This window comes from Malaclemys terrapin, chromosome 6 (assembly GCF_027887155.1).
Source record: "Malaclemys terrapin pileata isolate rMalTer1 chromosome 6, rMalTer1.hap1, whole genome shotgun sequence".
Classification (NCBI taxonomy): domain Eukaryota; kingdom Metazoa; phylum Chordata; order Testudines; family Emydidae; genus Malaclemys; species Malaclemys terrapin.
The window spans coordinates 57,121,482-57,141,302 of NC_071510.1; the positions used below are offsets into that span (position 1 = coordinate 57,121,482).

The 19,821-nt window shown below is 41.0% G+C and overlaps 1 protein-coding gene across 5 annotated transcripts in view; it reads right to left on the reverse strand.

Moving 5' to 3' along the window:
* CSNK1G3 (casein kinase 1 gamma 3) overlaps positions 1–19,821 on the reverse strand; it is a 128,208-nt gene that overhangs the window by 23,456 nt on the left and 84,931 nt on the right. For 4 of the 5 annotated variants that reach the window (XM_054031948.1, XM_054031947.1, XM_054031944.1 and 1 more), the window contains 3 exons: positions 19,039–19,187; positions 15,268–15,363; positions 13,183–13,278 (listed from right to left, as the gene is read on the reverse strand). In XM_054031948.1, coding sequence (XP_053887923.1) covers positions 13,183–13,278; positions 15,268–15,363; positions 19,039–19,187 — 341 coding nt within the window. The remainder of the gene's footprint in view (positions 1–13,182; positions 13,279–15,267; positions 15,364–19,038; positions 19,188–19,821) is intronic. The other variant, XM_054031946.1, reaches the window with a different exon arrangement.

Sequence of the window (19,821 nt, forward strand, 5' to 3'; positions counted from 1 at the left end):
GAAGGAGTCCCGCCCCCGTCCTGTCCTAGCCCCGCCCCTCCCACTTCCCACCCCCCTCAGAACCTCCAACCCTCCCCCCACTCCTTGTCCCCTGACTGCCCCCTCCTGGGACCCTTGCCCCTGACTGCCCCCCAGGACTCCACCCCCTACCTAAGCCTCCCTGTTCCTTGTCCCCTAACTGCCCCCTCCTGAGACCCTCCCCCCATCCTAACTGGCCCCCTAGGACCCTACCCCCTACCTGTACCCAGACTGCCCCAACCCTTATCCACACCCCCACCCCCAGACAGACCCCTGGGACTCCCACGCCCCATCCAACCACTCCCCACCCCCTGACAGCCCCCCCCCCCCAGAACTCCCGACCCATCTAAACCCCTCTGCTCCCTGTCCCCTGACTGCTCCGGTCCCTCTCCCCACCCCTGCCTCCTGACAGCCCCCCCCCCCCAGAACTCCCAAACACACACACCCCGCTCCTTGTCCCCTGACTGCCCCCTTCTGGGACCCCTGCTCCTAACTGCCCTCCAGAACCCTACCCCCTACCTAAGTCTCCCTGTTCCTTGTCCCCTAACTGCCCCCTCCTGATATCTCCCCCACCTTAACAGCCCCCCAGGACCCTACCCCCTACCTGTACCCTGACTGCCCAAAACCTTATCCACACCCCCCTCAAAAAGCCCCCCCCAAACTCCCGACCCCCCCATCTCTTGACTGCCCCCTCCAGAACCTCCCTGCCCTTTCTCCGACCCCCTGGCCCCCTTACCCTGCCGCTCAGAACAGCGTGCCGGGGAGGAGGAGCGGGGCAGGAGCTCCAGACTGCCGGAAGCAATCTGCGAATGCAGGGAGAGAGGGAGTGATCTCTGTTGCAGGGAAAGCGGAGGAAGGGCTCTCTCTGGCTGTCGGAGCCCCATGTAAGTGGCACCATCCGGCGGCTGCCCTGTTAGCCGCGCGCAGTCTGCATGGGAGGGGGAAGTCCGGACATTTACAAATTCCCCCCGGACGCTATTTTTAGCTCAAAAAGCCGGACATGTCCGGGGGAATCCGGACGAATGGTAACCCTAAATTTTGAAAAAGGGAGATTTTGGTCTCACTTAGTCAAATGACTTTCTCCAAAGAAAGCTATCAGTCTAGAATCTGGGCTACTGTTCCTCATCACCTTGTTATGGTTTGCTCCACTTCTACTTAGTTGCCTAACAGACCACTCTCCTACAAGCAGCCTCTGAGCCTTAGTCAACGCTTCTTGAGCTTAGAACACTAACTCAAAAACCTGAGAACTCTGAAATTAGCCACTGTATAAAACTTCAGGTATATAATAGGAAGAGATAGTAGTAATGCTTGAAGTTGTCTAACATTTTTCATTATAACTAGTTGCTTACAACTTTGTCAAATTTTTAACCATTTGGGACAAAAATTCCCATGCTTGGCAATATAAGGCTTTATTTATTTATTTATTTAAAGTTTCAGCAAAAATGGTTCAGCCATTTACAAGAATGAAGTTATTTTCCCTATGTTTTGCCAATGTAAAAAACAAAAAACAAAAAACTTACAACCATATAATTGAGACACTCTAGCACCTCCATATTTAGTAGCAGGAATTGGAAATTTGGCAAGGGAGCCACTTGTTATCTTGGTGAAAATCCACCCACATTCGGTTTAATAAGCCTCTGAAAACTAAAGTTTGCACAGACTCAGTACAGGACTGTTAGAGTTTGGCAGAAAATTTCTCCTAAGATTTCATCTGCTATGTGGAGCAGAGGGAAACCTTCCCATAGTTGGGACTCTCCTTCCAGATGATGTTGGGGTATCCTCTCACTCTGAGGTTACCTCTCCGGGGGAGGGAACTCCAGTCATTAGGAAAAGGCAGGTGTTAGTAATGGGAGATTCGATCATTAGAAACATAGATAGCTGGGTTCATGATGACCGGGAGAACCGTATGGTGACCAACCTGCCTGCCTGGTGCAAAGGTTGCGGATCTCTCGAGGCATCTAGATAGACTTATGTGTAGTGCTGGGGAGGAGCTGGTGGTCGTGGTATATGTAGGTGACATATACCAATGACATAGGGAAGGGTAGAAGAGACGTCCTGGAGGCCAAATTTAGGCTGCTAGGAAAGAGACTGAAATCCAGGACCTTTATGGTGGCATTCTCAGAAATGCTTCCAGTTCCACACGCAGGGCCAGGTAGACAGGCAGAGCTTCAGAGTTTCAATGCATGGATGAGACGATAGTGTAGGGAGAAGGGGTTTAGATTTATTAGGAACTGGTGAAACTTTTGGAATGGGGGAGCCTATACAGGAAGGATGGGTTCCACCTAAACCAAAGTGGATCCAGACTGCTGGCACTTAACATTAAAAAGGCTGCAGAGCAGTTTTTAAACTAAGAGATGGGGGAAAGCCCGTTGCTGCAGAGGAGCACGTGGATCAGACAGAGACTTCTCTTAGAAGAGAGACTATTGATAGAGATTCTCTAGGTTTTAGTCAGGAGGAGAGAATGGAAGAGGATAAAGTATGGGCCAGATCAGACAAGAAACATTCACATAAAAAAGAATCTGACATCAGAAAAGGGCTGACCAATAAACAGTGTCAAGTTTTTAAAGTACTTGTACACAAATGCTAGAAGTCTAAATAATAAGATGAGTGAACTAGAGTGCCTTGTGCTAAAGGAGGATATTGATATAATTGGCATCACAGAAACCTGGTGGAGTGAGGACAATCAATGGGACACAATAATTCTGGGGTACAAAATATAGCGGAAGGACAGAACAAGTTGTGTGTGGGGGGGGTGGGGGAAAGCAATGGCACTATTTGTGAAAGATAATGTAGAATCAAATGAAGTACAAATCTTAAATGAATCTACATGTTCCATAGAATTGCTATGGGTAGTAATTCCATGCTCTAATAAGAATATAACAGTAGGGATCTATTATCGACCACCTGACCAGGACAGGTGAAATGCTAAGGGAGATTAGAGAGGCTATCAAAATAAAGAACTCAATAATAGTGGGGATTTCTATTATCCCCATATTAACTGGGTAAACGTCACCTCAGGACAAAATGCAGAGACAAAATTTCTCGATACTTTAAATGACTGCTTCTTGGAGCAGCTGGTACAGAAACCCACAAGGGGAGAGGCAATTCTCGATTTAGTCCTGAGTGAAGTTCAGGATCTGGTCCAAGAGGTAACTATAACACGACCCCTTGGAAATAGTGACCATAATATAATAACATTTAACATTCCTGTGGTGGGAAAAACACCTCAGCAGCCCAACACTATGGCATTTAATTTCAAATTTCATAATTTCAATATGCAAAAATTAGGAGGTTAGTTAAACAGAAATTAAAAGATACAGTGACTAGAGTGAAATCCCTGCAAGCTGCATGGACACTTTTCAAAGACACCACAATAGAGGCCCAACTTAAATGTATACCACAAATTAAAAAAACACAGTAAAAGAACTAAAAAAGAGCCACCGTGGCTTAACAACCACGTAAAAGAAGCAGTGAGAGATAAAAAGGCATCTTTTAAAAAGTGGAAGTCAAATCATAGTGAGGTAAATAGAAAGGAGCATAAACACTGCCAAATTAAGTGTAAAAATGTACTAGGAAAAGTCAAAAAGGAGTTTTAAGAACAGGTAGCCAAAAACTCAAAAAGGTAATAATTTTTTTGTAAAGTACATCAGAAGCAGGAAGCCTGCTAAACAACCAGTGGGGCCCCTGGACGATCGAGATACAAAAGGAGCACTTAAAGACGATAAAGTCATTGCGGAGAAACTACATGAATTCTTTGCTTCAGTCTTCACGGCTAAGGATGTTAGGGAGATTCCCAAACCTGAGCCGTCCTTTGTAGGTGACAAATCTGAGGAATTGTCACAGATTGAAGTTTCATTAGAGGAGGTTTTGGAATTAATTCATAAACTTAACAGTAACGAGTCACCGGGACCAGATGGCATTCACCCAAGAGTTCTGAAAACTCAAATGTGAAATTGCGGCACTATTAACTATAGTTTGTAACCTGTCCTTTAAATCAGCTTCTGTACCCAATGATTGGAAGATAGCTAATATAACGCCAATACTTAAAAAGGGCTTTAGAGGTGATCCCGGCAATTCCAGACTGGTAAGTCTAACGCAGGGGTTCTCAAACTGGGGGTCAGGACCCCTCAGGGGGTCACGAGGTTATTACATGGGGGGTCGCAAGCTGTCAGCTTCGACCCCAAACCTCGCTTTGCCTACTATATTATCATGGTATTAAATATATTAAAAAGTGTTTTTAATTTATTGGGGGAGGGGGTCGCACTCAGAGGTTTGCTATGTGAAAGGGGTCACCAGCACAAAAGTTTGAGAACCACTGGTCTAACATCAGTACCGGGCAAATCTGTTAAAACAATAATAAAGAATAAAATTGTCAGACACATAGAAGAACATAAATTGTTGGGCAAAAGTCAACATGGTTTCTGCAAAGGGAAATCATGTCTTACTAATCTTTTAGAGTTCTTTGAAGGAGTCAACAAACATGTGGACAAGGGGGTCCAGTGGACATAGTGTACTTAGATTTCCAGAAAGCCTTTGACAAGGTCCCTCACCAAAGGCTCTTACGTAAATTAAGTTCTCATGGGATAAGAGGGAAGATCCTTTCATGGATTGAGAACTGGTTAAAAGACAGGAAACAAAGGGTAGGAATAAATGGTCAGTTTTCAGAATGGAGAGATAAATATATCTGTATTGGGCCCAGTGCTGTTCAACATGGTCACAAATGATGTGGAAAAAGGGGTAAACAGTGAAGTGGCAAAGTTTGCAGATGATAAAAATTACTCAAGATAGTTAAGTCCAAAGCAGACTGTGAAGAGTTACAGAGTACTGTATTAGACAACAAAATGGCAGATGAAATTCAATGTTGATAAATGCAAAGTAATGCACATTGGAAAACATAATCCCAGCTATACGTACAAAGAGAAGGAAACAATCAATCAGCTATTCAGCTGACATTTTTGGGAACTAACACAAACTTTTATGAAGCAAGGACGCAGGAGGTTAACTAATGAACTGAAACAGTGTACAGTAGGTTGCATTCCAGTAATGAAGTTATAAAAACTAAGAAAACAGACTGTCACGGATTCTGCCTTTTTCACATATACTAGCGGAGGAATAACTGGATTATTTCAGAGAAGCGAAGGATTTTTCCTTCATAGATCAAATTACTAGCTGCCTTTAATGTGAAGTGAAGCTATAAAGTAAGACTAAACAACAAAAATATATTAATTTCCCTAGCTGACATGTCCAAAAGGTTTTTGAGTTCTATAAAAAATATAAAACCATACTCATAATTAATGGGTCGACTTGCCCAAACCCTTTAGTAACATCTAACATTTTTGTTTTCAAACTCCCTGTTTCCTACATGGAAATTACATATAAAAAGATGACTTTACAATAGTATTTGGAGTGTAAACATATGCACTCATGTTATATATACACCTATATAAAAACTTTATTGAAGCACAACGCTTAGGATCAATGAATGTTAAGTGTTACTTAACATAAATGTGATAGCAGTGGGACGTGACACCCAGTAATCAGTCAGGAATCTCAAAGGAACAGAGAAGTTTCTTACTGCGCTTGGCACTCTTATGTGAACTAAAATGAAGATTTTCTGCAGACAAAATATAGTAACCTACATTTAAACTGATGATTCAACACATAGCTGATTTCAAGTATCAACGCTGACTCAATTTACTTTCCTGCTAAAATTTAGCTGTCACCATTCACTCTGCAGAAAATTTCTATTTCAGATTATGTTAGGGATGCAGCAAAAAAGCTGTAGTTTATAGAATTCTTGCTGTCTGCATGCTCCTGTTTAAAAAAATTGAAATAACAATTAAAATTTCTCTATAATTAGATATTCTGGAGGAGAAAAATTTCTTGCAATATAAAAACGATTACCAACCTTTCGTAACTGTTGTGCTTCGAGATGTGTTGCTCATGTCCATTCCATTCTAGGTATGTGCATGGCCACATGCACAGTTGTCAGAGACTTTTGCCTTAACAGTATCCGTAGGGTTGGTTGTGACGTCCTCTGGATGCTGAGCTCATGCGTTCGTATATCAGGCGCCACCGGCGCTATGCCCTCTCAGTTCCTTCTTGCCAGCAACTCCAACAGAGGGGTAGGAGGGCGGGTAATGGAAAGGACATGAGCAACACATCTCGAAGAACAACAGTTACGATTGCAAACTGTGTGATTCTACAGCTGGGTGCGTCCCTACCTGTACGTGTACGTGCAGCAGGACAGGATGAGGGAACCCAGACTGGTGGAATGGGCAGGCTCAGTGGGATCCCAGCACCACAGGTGGCACACCGGATGGGGGGGCCCAACACATCACATTAAACGAAGTGTCTGATTGTTCCACCATCTCTTCCACCTTTAGGCTTAAGTTATGGCCATCCTCTGGAGCAGGGCTTGGTGCTCCCTAAAATCGTCCGGTGAGCTAGTGTGAGAGGGCCCCGCCACAGCCTCATCTGGATCAGGAGAGGGCCTGGGGCATCATCCCCTGGGGGGGGGGGGGAGAGGGTCTCGGGGTGGGCATCTGCCCTTCCACTCACCACGGTGTCCGTTTGCACTTTGCGCACCGAGACGGAGCTGTCTGATGATTGTCTGAAGTGGCAACTGAAATTGGTGTGAAGGAGGCATCGGCATAACCGCTAGGCACTGGCCTGCTGCCAGGATGGCATCACTGAGATGAATGCAGCCTCAGGAGCCCAGTCACCATGCTGTTGTTTTGGCGAGGAGCTGAACTCCCCCTCCATGCTGGAAGAATCCTGCCTCCTGTGACCATGGCGGGACCATCAACGCCTGAGTCTGGCAGCTAACCGTCACCATGGGTGAACAGTGCCTTGAATAGGCGATCGGTGCTGGGAGCAGGGGGAACGGCACCGTGTTAGGGAACGTTCCTAGGATCTAGGTTATGGTGATTGACGTTGTAGAAAGGATCGGCGGGAGGAAGACCAGTGCCAACCTACAGTGACCAGCGCCTCCCTGTGGGTGAGTCTCGACGAGAGGGCAGAGACTGGGAGAGCGGTGCCAGCGACCTGAGCTGACGCAGAGACCGGGTGCGGTGACAAAGAGCTCTGCCTTGGCTCCCGGGACTGGGGGCATTCACTCACCATCTGGGAAGCTTTCACAACTGGCTTGCCCTCGTAGGGAGCCTTTGCTGGGTCCACCGCAGCACGTGGTGCTGGCTGCGCTGGGAGAGTCTTTTACTCTCTGAGCACTGGGAAGACGCAGACTCCGCCGTAAGTTTGGGTCCCCTACTACTCCCTGGAGTTGGTGGTGGATAGGAGGTCCACTAGGGGATGTATCCCCATCTGTCTCTGGGGTGGGCGGGAAACCTGAACAGGGTCCTTTCCTGATGCCCCTTGGTCCTTCTTTCTCGGTGCTGCATCCCACTTCTTCTAATTCTTTTTGGGCACTGCTGAAGGGTAACAGTACCGAGTAGAGCCTGGTGCCAGGGTGCAGTATCCACTGAGACCGAAGTGCAGGGAGTCACATCCAGCTGAGATGGCTCCAAAGCTGGGTGAAGGGCAGCCTCCAAGAGGAGGGCTCTCAAATGGTTGTCACGCTCTTTCTGTGTCCTAGGATCAAAGTTCTTACAGATGTAACACTTTTCTTTTACATGAGATTGCCCCTAGCACTTCAGACAGCTGCCATGGGGGTCACTAACAGGCATAGGCCTATTACAGTCAGCGCAGGGCTTAAAACCCGGAGACTGGGGCATGCCCTACCTGGGGCAAAGTCCCCGCCAGGACCCTAAATTACTAACTACAATAAACAAAACTATTTACAGTTCTAATACACGAAGTGAAGAAAGGAAACCGCTGAACACTTGTGGGAGGTAAGAAAGAACATGAGCGCAGCACTCCAGAGGGCGCCACAGCAAAAGTCTCCGACAACTATGCAAATGGGTGCGCACATATCTAGAATGGAATCGACATGAGCAAGCATTTGAACAACCACCTAACCTTTTTCAGTATTTAACTGTTTTAAAAAAATAAAGGTGAGCTTCCTTCAAATTTCAACATCTTTGGATTGTTCTTTTTTTGAGGACTTAGAAGTAGTAAATTTAAAAGAGCGTTAAAGAAAAATTAGAATTTTCAGATGCTGAAACAGTAACAAAGTTATAGTATACTGGACTATCAAGTATTGCAGGGCAAAACAGAAATCATATTTGACACTAAGTTATTTCAGTATAGTGGTATAAAACATTTCCCACCATTTCAATAAAATGTCTATCAGATTAACACAAACTTAATTCAATCTCCAATAAAGTGGTAACAAGAGCAGTCGACCACTGAATATCAACAATCCTATGGCTAAAACAAACAAATATATTTCAGCAGCAAGAAAGAAGTCAAAAGCATATATCTGAATTCACAGCTATGTGCAGACAGACTTGTATTAGTTTATCCAACATTCACTTTGTTAAGTCCTAATTCTTGCAGAACTCTTCTGTAAATATATTTTGTACACAAAAAATACAGCACCACAATTAGCGCCTTTGTTTGCCGTCTCAGAGGTACCAAGAATAAAAATGAGTCATGAAGAGTGAATTAGTTTAGAGGTGGTCCTCTAGAATGCACAAGGTGATTTGGCAGAGTACAAAGTGCATATAAGGTAAGTCTTTTCCCACCACTGCTCCTATAGCACCTTACAGAGCAATAAATCCAATTTAAAGAAATACCGTACAACTTCATTGAACCCTTTATAGCTTCTGTCGTACCATATACAACCTGATGGCTTTGTCACACAAGACACTCAGGAAAGTTAGGACAAGTCAACTAAAGATTTGAAGTTAAAATGCATTAAACAACTACATGGATACTCTTATTCCTGCGGGGGATTAAATTGAAGCAAAGCATAGCCGATTCTCTTCTGAATGAGAGCATCCATACAAGGGTTTAATGCATTTTAACTCCAAACCTTTGGTTCACTCCTCAATTTTTTTTCACTGTAGACAGGCTTTAAAAGTACTATAGCTAATAGTTCAAAGGAATCTAGGCTGCGGTACTAGACTAGCCAATGCCCCGATTTATTGGCAAATTTTGATTAAAAAAATTCAGTTATAACTGAAAGATATACATGACAACACTTATTCACAATATCAAACTCTATTGTAAGAAAAATAATTAGCATCTTACATTATTTCACAGTATCTGCTACTAACAAACATTACTAATCTTTTCCCACTATGTTACAAAAACAATCTTAATTCTATAGATGTGCAGAAATCTCTTATACCAGAGGTTCTCAACCTTTTTCTTTTTGAGGCCCGCCACAATGTGTGATAAAAACTCCACAGCCCAGCTGTGCCGCAATAACTGGTTTTCTGCATATAAAAGCCAGGGCCAGCGTTAGGGGGTAACTAGTAGGGAAATTGCCTGAGGCCCCATGCCACAGGGCCCCCATGTAACTACATTGTTCAGGCTTCACCTTCAGCTCCGGGTGGCGGGGCTCAGGGACCTGGGCTTCAGCCCCATGCGGTGGGGCTTCGGCTTTCTGCCCTAGGCCCCAGCAAGTCTAATGATGGCCCTGCTTGGAGGCGCTGCTGAAAACTGCTTGAGGCTCCCTACGGGGCCCCGGGCCTCTGTCTGAGAACTACTGTCGTATGCAACATCTAAGTTTAAAAGCAATGGGACAATTTAATACTTTAGTTGAAAAGTAAAACTATGCTTTTTGTAGGAATTTAACTTTGCTGCCAGGTGACCTAAAAGGTCTGTACTCTCGCAATTTCTGCTTTCCACTATTAAAGAATTAAATAAAAATTTGCTATTGTTCTGTACCTATAGGGCACACTGTCACCATTTCCTAAAAAATATTTTTTTCTTTTAAAGGTAAATACTGAATTTGCCCTGTAGCTTTAAATGGACCAAAATGTTAAGATCAATTAAAAACTGCTCTGGTGGTGGGTGATGTTTTTGGGTTAGAAAAAGCAAAATATTGAAATTCTTCTCAGTAAATGCTGGGATTGTTGAAGTAATTATTTTGAATGAAGTACTGAATGCACCATAAACTAAACAAACTGAATGCGCCAGAACTAGATAAATTCATGGAAGATAGCCATTACGGACCTATTAGCTAGGATGGGCAGAGATGGTGTCTCTAGCCTCTGTTTGCCAGAAGCTGGAATGGGCAACAGGGGGTGGATCACTTGATGATTACCTGTTCTGTTCATTCCCTCTGGGGCACCTGGCATTGGCCACTGTCGGAAGACAGGATACTGGGCTAGATGGACCTTTGGTCTGACCCAGTATGGCTGTTCTTATGTTCATAAACTATTTGAAGTGTTCCACTGATATGTTAACCATAGATAGAAATATTTCTTAATGTAGCTAGAAGGTACTTAGGAAATCTCATAATTTTATCCAGTTTAATCTCAAATCCAATGCTAATTTCACATTCTAATATGGTTCAAGGAGACAAATCAACTACTTTCCTTTTTAAATTTATTTTATTTATATGAAAGAGTTGCTGTGATCAGAACATTGGTCTGACATTCAAACTGCTTGTTACCAGGAAGCTATGTAGTTTAACAAAAAAAAATTATTATTTTTATAAAAAGGTTTAGCGCAACTAAATCTTTGATGAGTTGTAATATTCACTTTATTTTATTCAATTAACCTTATTCTACACAAACAAAAGATTTTCAAGCATCAGTTTAGAATTTTGCAATATAATTCAAGACTCAGATTTTTTAAAAGGTGCAAAAAACTTATTGTAGAGAATTAACAGGGTGAAGTATGCAATTTTATCCCTGCTCCTTGCCTTGGAGGAGAAAAAAACAAAAGATATTTTAGAAAAATCTAAAATATAAAAAATAGATGGAGCTCTCAGGCTCAAAAAGTGTATTGAATAAAAGGAAAATATAAACATGTTCCATACAACTTGTTGTTATAATGCTAAATTATTACGATTTTGACTGACATGACAAAGAATTACCGTATATACTTGATCATAAGCCGGTTCGTTTATAAGCCGACCCTCCCAAGATGGATAAGTAAAAATGGAAAACGTTTATAAACCATTCATAAGCCGATCCTATAATCAGGGGTCAGCAAACTTTGGCTCCTGGGCCATCAGGATAAGCTGCTGGTGGGCCGAGATGGTTTGTTTACCTCTAGCGTCTGCAGGCACGGCAGTAAACCTAAGTAAACAAAGTGTCCCGGCGTGCCAGCTGCTTACCCTGATGGACCGGGCCAGCAACTGCTGGGGAAATTTTGGGGGAGAGGGGGTATGAGAAGCTGGGGGTCAGGGGAGTAATCCATGTGACAACCCCCCACATGACCCCACCCCTAGCCTGGGACCCCCATACTCTTCCCATCCCATCCCTTCTCACTTTATCTGGGGATGGCCAGGGGAGGATGTCTGACCTGGCTGTAGCTGCTCCGGCAGGCTGGGCAGTGCAGCGCGGCCGCAGCTTGCCAGCGGGCCAGATTGGGTGGCGCAGCCGCAGCATGTTCCAGATTGGGCGGCACGGCCGCAGCGTGCTCCAGCGGGATGGGCAGCGCGGCCACAGCCTGCTCTGGGGGGCAGGGCTGAGCGGCACGGCTGCAGCCTGCCAGCCCCAGAGCTGCAGCTGCTTCGGAGGCTGAGGGGAGAGCAGCGTGGCCAGAAGCGGAGAGACTCTGGCCCCGCCTCTTCCCTTCTGGCTCTGCTGCCTCTCCTTGCTCCCTCTGCTGGGGGGAGGGGCTGTGTCCCACCTCTCCTTCTCTATACCCGTTCATAAGCCAACCCCCTTCACTGGTGCTTCCCTTTTTTACTAACAATATTCGGCTTATGAACGAGTATATACGGTACTAAGAATAGAGTGTATGCACATAAACGGGGAAGCTTTCAAGCCATCTGATGTGACAAGTATCTTCTTGATTCTTGTGCCCTAAATTTCCCAAGAATTACTGCAACCACATACATCACATACACAAGGAAAGCAAAACCTGGTTGAAAGTTACAAACATCTGATAAAGGAAATTAAGCATTCAGGAAGAAAGAGTTTGGACTATAACAGGGTCTGTGTGGGGAATTAACATGAGAGAATGAGTCAGCATTCGACTTAGACAGAAACTCTAAATTGGCCAACCTTAGTAAATTAATCCCCTCAAGCTACTGTTTATAAATGAGAAATGGACTAGACTGGGAATCATACCTCATTTGAGCATTTTGGTGGCTGGCAAAGAAACATATAGCTGTTACTGCTGCCCACAACTGAGCAAACAAATTAGTGATTTCAAAAATTCCTGAGTACACCGCTTTGTTCAAGCTTTGATGTGATAACCCACTTCTGTTAAACATAAATTATTATTATGTTTTTCACTTGCAAGTGGAAGTGCAATAAAATTAGTTTTCTGGAGACTCTTTAGTCACTATGTATAACTACATTCCTCTAACATCTTAAAGGGATGCATGCCATAAATCCCATTACTGTCTGAATATTTTAAACTACTATTCTTAAAAGCAAAATCTAAGTCAGTGAAAAATGATCAGAAAAAAAAATCCCTATTTTTAGTTTTCTACTTTGTGAATTTCACAGTGCTGTGTATATGTAAATTCACCGTGTCTGGTCAGATAACCAGTTTTCCGTTTTTTGCATTGGCCTCTATGAGGAGGGGAGAAAATACATTTCTTTGGTAGGGACAAGTATAATATCTAAAGCTGCTGTTATACTTACGTGTAGAAACTGACTCTCTTTAAAACAGATATTTAGTTGAAATCAAGTACTTAACTAAATATTATTAATATTCATTAGTTTCTCATTTTTTACCCTGGTTAAAATGTGTAAAGTGCTGCACTGTGCCAAGTTCTCAAAATTGGCTAATATTAAATAAACTTGAGTAGTTAAAATCTATTTAAACTGTATATAAAATTAAAATTAACTAAAGTCTTAACATTAGCTGATTTAGTTGATATAAATTTTAGAAAGCTATACTGCTAAACTACAACAGGCATTTGTAGAAATTCAACATACAAAAAGTCAAACTTTCTGCACTTTTCTTTTCCAATTTGGCAGTTGTAGAACAAAAGGAACAAGGGAATGTAATTATGGACATAACTATGAAGCAAACTTTTCAGCTGAAAACAAGAATCATGCCAGGAGTTACAGAGGAATAGGTTGCAGAATGTGGAAATAATCAGTCATGCAAAGAAGCAGAAAATACCTGTACCGAGCCACCATGTCTGTCAGCTGCAAGGTGAGCTCTCAAGTGATGGGGATTGGCCTGCTGGGAGTCCCAAGCTGCCCTGTGGTCTGCCGACTGTCAATTACATAATGCATTAAGCATGCAAGGAAGAGGAGGAAAAAAACCCAAAACATATTAAACATCTCATGCTTGTATTACAATGTGAAATAAAAATCCCACAGGAATACAACACACAAACAGAATGTAACCAGCTATGTACATAGGCACATGAATGTAGACAGATACATGTTTAAACTTTGCTATTTACTATAGCTAAAAGTTGTAGAGTGGCTAAAAATGAACAAAAATGTATACACGCAAACATGAACTACCAGACAGATTAAGAATCTGGAAATAGCAGAAAGCAAAACAATAAACAAAAATAATAATAATAAAAAAAACGAAAAAAAACCTGTTTTTATTATTTTAAGTAATTTCAAAATAGTTATAAAGTCACATGGGGTATGCAAAACTTCTCTCGAACACAGCAATATAATTAAAAATACCATGGACACTCCAGAAGAAAACAAGAACTCATGATTACATATGCTTAAAATACAATCTGCTGCAATTGCACATCATGCATGTTATATTAACTGAAAATATACATTCAACAAATGTAACACAAAATACAGTGCACAATTACTATATTGTATATTCCTACCCTTGCATCAACCAAGGCCTGAAATTTTCTGAGAAACAAACTAAAGGATAAAATCATAATACTGATCAAAGTTATCAGCATACTGTAATTCTCCACTAGTTTAGCAACAAGCTCCTTCAGAGTATATCCTTTAAAGTAACTGATTTTTGTCCAGAAACCATAAACCTAGGGTTACCATACGTCCTCTTTTTCCCGGACATGTCCAGCTTTTCGGCACTCAAACCCCCGTCTGGGGGGAATTGCCAAAAAGCCGAACATGTCCGGGAAAATGCCGGCCAGGCACTTCCCCTCCCGTGGCGGCTCTGCTCTTCCCCTGACTCTTCGGCTCTGTTTAAGAGCCGAGCTGCCCGAGCGCTATGGGCTTCAGGCAGCCTCCTTGCCTCCAGACCCCAGCCACCGGCCGGGCACTTCCCCTCTCGGGCTCTGGCGGCGCAGGGTCCGGAGGCCTGGGGGCTGCCCGAAGCCGGTAGCGCTGGGGCAGCTCGGCTCTTAAACAGAGCCGAAGAGTCAGGGGAGGAGCAGAGCCTCCGGCCGCAGCGGCTCTGCTCCTCCCCGACTCTTCGGCTCTGTTTAAGAGCCGCCCCAACTCCGCCCCGCTGCACTGCTTTACCGTGTTATATCCGAATTCACGTTATATCAGGGTAGAGGGGAGTGTGTGTGTGTGTATATATATATATTATATATATAGTGGGTGAAGTATATCAAAGTAAAATATGGTTTATATATTTTATATATTTTATACAGATACTATTTCAACCTTTACATAAAACCGTTATTGATCTGTAAGAAAGTACTCTGGTAATATCACCTCAGAATTGTACACGCTATGACCACAGGTAACAAGTGAATTCAAATCTTAAGCAGTCCATCTGTTCTTATAGCCTATGATTGTGCATTAAATATTTTCTCTAAGAAAAAACTAACAATACTTTAAACAGAAAATCTAGAATTCTCACAAATTTTACTGCCTTTTGAATGTACTAAGGTGGCAAAAAATGCAATCTTAGGAAAATGAACCCTCTAACACTAGCGGGTGAGTCACTGTACATAGTGCAAAGTAAGAGACTGTAAGATTAAACAGAAAAACTAAGGAAGAAAATACAGCAATGCTCCTTAGGATTCAGTTGATCAAAAAAGACAAAAGGCTCCCATTTATTTATAATTACAACTTAAAAACACGATAGCCCCTTATAACCTTTATTTAAGACTTACAAACCAAAAACATTCATGCATTAATAAAAACTACCTTCAGCAAACACAGAAAAATGGACAGCAGAAACTGGTATCAATTTGAAATTGTGTAACAGAAGCAATAGCAAAGCTGTTTTGGCATAAAGAACAAACTTTATAAAAATGATGACATAAAATAATGCTGATAAAATCTTAGGTGAGCAGCATACCTGATTTTTGGATTGTTGCATCTTATCTCTGTGCTGATGCGCTTCTCTGTTTGATGACAGTGCGGGGTCTGAATGAATTGAGCCCACTGGAGTAGGCTACAAACATAATATATTATGTAGCAAATTGTTAAAAAAATATTTAAGTTTTCTACATACCAATAATTACTGAATTGTAATCCAAAACATGTTTCTGAACTTGCCACGGAAATGTACAGAGATATGGCCATACAAAACCAACAGCAAGTCATGAAGCAGACCCTCACTAATTCTTAAACTTGGTAATTCCTTCACAAAAACCAGTAACATGTTCTCCCTTCTCAAAAATTTAGGAGCAACTTGCTGTAATGATGTCTAATGATAAAGAATTCACTAGACTATGCTGCAATGCATTCACTAGTATGCTTAGGACATGACAAGTTACTGTAAACTGGTCCAAATAAAAGCAGCAAGTACATTTTGTGATGAATTCCTTGAATTTTTGTTTGCTTACATTTTAATTTGAAAAGTTTGCCACTATTCCAGCTAGAAGTGTTGGTCCCACTACAGTTAAAGTTGCATGAAGTATCCATTCTAACCCATTTTGCATCAGTAAAAACAATGAGGAGTCCTTGTGGCACCTTAGAGACTAACAAATTTATTTGGGCATAAGCTTTCGTGGGATATAACCCACGTGAAAAGATGGGAGTTGCCTTGCCAAGTAGGGGGTCAGTGCTAACAAAGCCAATTCAATTAGGGTGGATGTGGCCCATTCCCAACAGTTGATAAGAAGGGGTGAATATCAATAGAGGTAAAATTACTTTTTTTAATAGACTGTCATTGTACATGTACATTGGCCAAACCAGACAGTCTCTACGCAAAAGAATAAATGGACACAAATCGGACATCAAGAATTGTAACATTCAAAAACGAGTAGGTGAGCACTTCAATCTCCCTGGACACTCAATAACAGACTTAAAAGTTGCCATTCTTCAACAAAAAAACTTCAAAAACAGATTTAAATTCCAGTTCTGCAAATTCTTGATTTGCAAACTTGACACAGTCAAATTAGGCCTGAATAAAGACTGGGAGTGTCTGGGTCACTACAAAAAATAATTTTCCCTCTGTTGATATTCACCCCTTCTTGTCACCTGCTGGGAATGGACCACATCCCCTTTGATTGAATTGGACTCATTAGCACTGACCCCCCTCCCCACTTAAGGCAACTCCCATCTTTTCATGTGCTGTATATTTATACCTGCCTACTGTATTTTCCACTCCATGCACCTGATGAAGTGGGTTATATCCAACGAAAGCTTAGGCCCAAATAAATGTGTTAGTCTATAAGGTGCCACAAGAACTCCTCTTTGTTTTAACCTATTCCAGTTACCGATAACTTCCTGTAAGATTTCAGGCTGAAATCTTCTATGACTAATCTCTGCCATCTTTGAAAGTATGAAGAAAAAAAAGATTAAGCCACTTTTGAATGTGAACATAGTGGAAATCAAAGATATTACCATTTTACAAATTTTCTTCCAACTTTTTTTTTTTTTTAAACAGACAATCAAAATGGCTGAGGCTTGAAAGATACAATTTTGTCTGGGAAGAATGCTTACTGAAAAGCAGTATATTTCATTGTTCCAGAGGAAATTTGAGTTCACCATCTTATTCACTTTTGAAAAATTATTTACCAACTATTCACAATGGAATTTTTTCACTTAGTTTGTAAAATGTGTAACTAAGGAATGATTCACTGAGGCTATGTGCAAGACTAGCTTAGCTAAGTAGTGAAAGCTTTATAAAGTTGCTCAGGACAGAAGGTACATAGGGACTGAGGAAAGCTTCTGAAAACATTTTAAGATGCACAGCAGGGAGAGCCCCACTTTGATCATGCCCAAGGAAGGTCTTTCTTCCTATATACCATCTAAGCATGTGTGGGAGAAGGCATTCTAGTGATGTATAAATAGTTCCAGATTGTGGAATTTAAACACACTTCAAATTTGTAGAAGCTAACAGAATTTCCAAAGTCTAAACAGGGAAGCTCCTACCTTTTTACTATAAGTAAAGAAAATCTATAGAAAGATTATATTTGTACAATGTTAAACAAGCATGGTTAAGTAATCAAAGACAGAATGTGCCAAATAAAATATTTCAGATGCCCTCAAACTTGGACTGTCCCCTTCTGAGTGCTACAGAATATTAACTTTTGTTAAAAGCTACAATACATTTGTTGATAACTTTATGTGCTGCATACTGTAGTACTATGTATATGCCATAATCCTATAAAATCTTGTATATAAAAAGCACACAGTTGTTTCATAGGGAACTGACACATACTTTCCTACATGTAAGAATCAATTATGCACATGATCAAAGTTAGCTTTGAAGTCGCTGTTTCATCCCTATATACATTATTGCATGTAAGCAAGGACGAAGAGAATATATATCCTGCGGTCTCTCATATTAGATTGTTGGCTCTTCTAAGCAGGGAACACATTTAGTTGTGTTTTTATACTGCTTAGCACAACAGGAACCTTATCTGTGACAGGGCCCCTAGGCACTACTGCAATACAAAATAATTGTTATGTACCAAAAAAAAACAAACCAAAACAATGTTAACAGAATGTTATTTGGGTTGCAAAGCCAAGCCCTCAAAAGTTAGAAAAAGCCAGATTAACAATTAATCTAATAATAATAATAGTGTACAACAATCTTAGTAAAATGTGATAGTGAGGATAAGTTATCAAAATATGTAAGTAGATAAGAATATGTATATACAGGAGTATGAAATTAAATTTAGTGTAAGTAAAAAGAGAAGAAAGTGTTACAAGATTATTTCAAGTCGTAGAAAAAATTCTATAAGCCAAATACAGAATTTTGTAAAATGAAAGCTTAGAACTTGTAGAACATTGGAGCATGACTTAGACTATGTTTTCCATGAGTCTTTGGCTGACCAAATATTTCTGTCTGGCTTTTCTCAAAAAAAGTTTTGGGCTTTTTGGCCAAAAAATTGAATTTTTGTAATTTTTCAGTGAAAAGTCAGAATTTTCTACAGATACCATCCCCCACCATTTTCTGATCAGCTGAGACCCTAAGTTTGGGGTCTAATCCTTTAGTCACACACAAACTTTTCTACTGTTCCTGACAGTAGTTAAAAATGTTTTTAAAAGGACATTTTTGTTGAGTATTTTAATGAGGTACTTAGCAGCTCCTTCAAGCTACCTGTCTCAGGAAAAGCTGAAAGCAGCAGCTCATGTGCCTGTCAGGCTGGACAGGGAAAATGTGCACTTTGATGTCACAAAGGGAACAAGGCTTTAGTATAGTTTCTGCTATAAACCTCAGATGCTGAGAAGTGATTTCTCAGTTGCTTAAAACTTTGGAAAAAATTCCCCAAAATGAAACAACCACACACTCCCAATGACGACTGTCCTTGCAAAGTTTCAAATGACAAACTGTTATTCTGCTCAAAAACTGATTAGAATTCTTACAACCTCCTATTATAAAACAGAGGAAAGAATTTTATTTGATGTTTTAAAAAAAAAACACCACACCTTTGGGAAGAGACCCGGTATAAAAAAAATCTCAGACCAAAAGGTGATATTTCATAAATTTCACAATACGTAAAAATAGGGGATTACAATGGAAACTAATCTGCAGCTTTCACAAAAGTAGCTTGACTCATAATCTAGTAAATTTTATAATATACAAGAAAAATTATACAAATATTAAGACTAACTACTATAGTTAAAAAACTGGTTAGACAAAAATACAGCATCTTTGCTCAACTGAACTCACCAGCTGTTTCCCAATCCAGTCATATTCATAATCAAACATATAGCCCTTCCGATCAAATAAGTCTGTAAAGAGTTTTCTTAAGTAGTCATAGTCTGGTTTTTCAAAAAAATCTAGCCTTCTTACATAACGCAGATATGTAGCCATTTCCTCTATACAAATGAGAAATATTCATAATTGCCATTTCTGTTTTATTAATGGTTAAACAATCACATTAATCATCGATACCTAAAAACAAACCAAATAATCTTTAGCTTTCTATATAAAATTCAGATTGATTTTATGTCATATTAATTTACTTATCAGTTTAGTTTTCATGTTCCACAGCAGTTAATGTATTTTTCCCTTTGAAACAATTATGCACCAATTAACTTTATGTTCATGAGTATCCCACTGAATTTAATGGAACTGCCATATGTGTAGATGTTTGCAGGATGGGAGCCAAACAGACCCCAAAAAAATCAACTTTAAAAAATCATGCTAAAAATCTATTACTAGTCCCGAGAGGTTTATATACCAGAAAAACTTTTTTTCTCCACCCCCCCCCAGCTTATTTTGTGTATTTGAGAGAAGTTTCTGTTTAGTCAATTTCATGGGTGCTTCTGTGTAGCAAGTCAGTTTCATATATCTGAGTCATTTACAGAGAAACCCGGGAAATAAAATCTCTTTTTGTATAGGAAAATGCAACTATAATACCACAAAAATTGTTAGAGGGACCCAGAGGCAGGAGTAATGCCCAAAATAAAGAGTTACAAGTAGTTTAAAGTAAGTCAACTTCAAAATGAT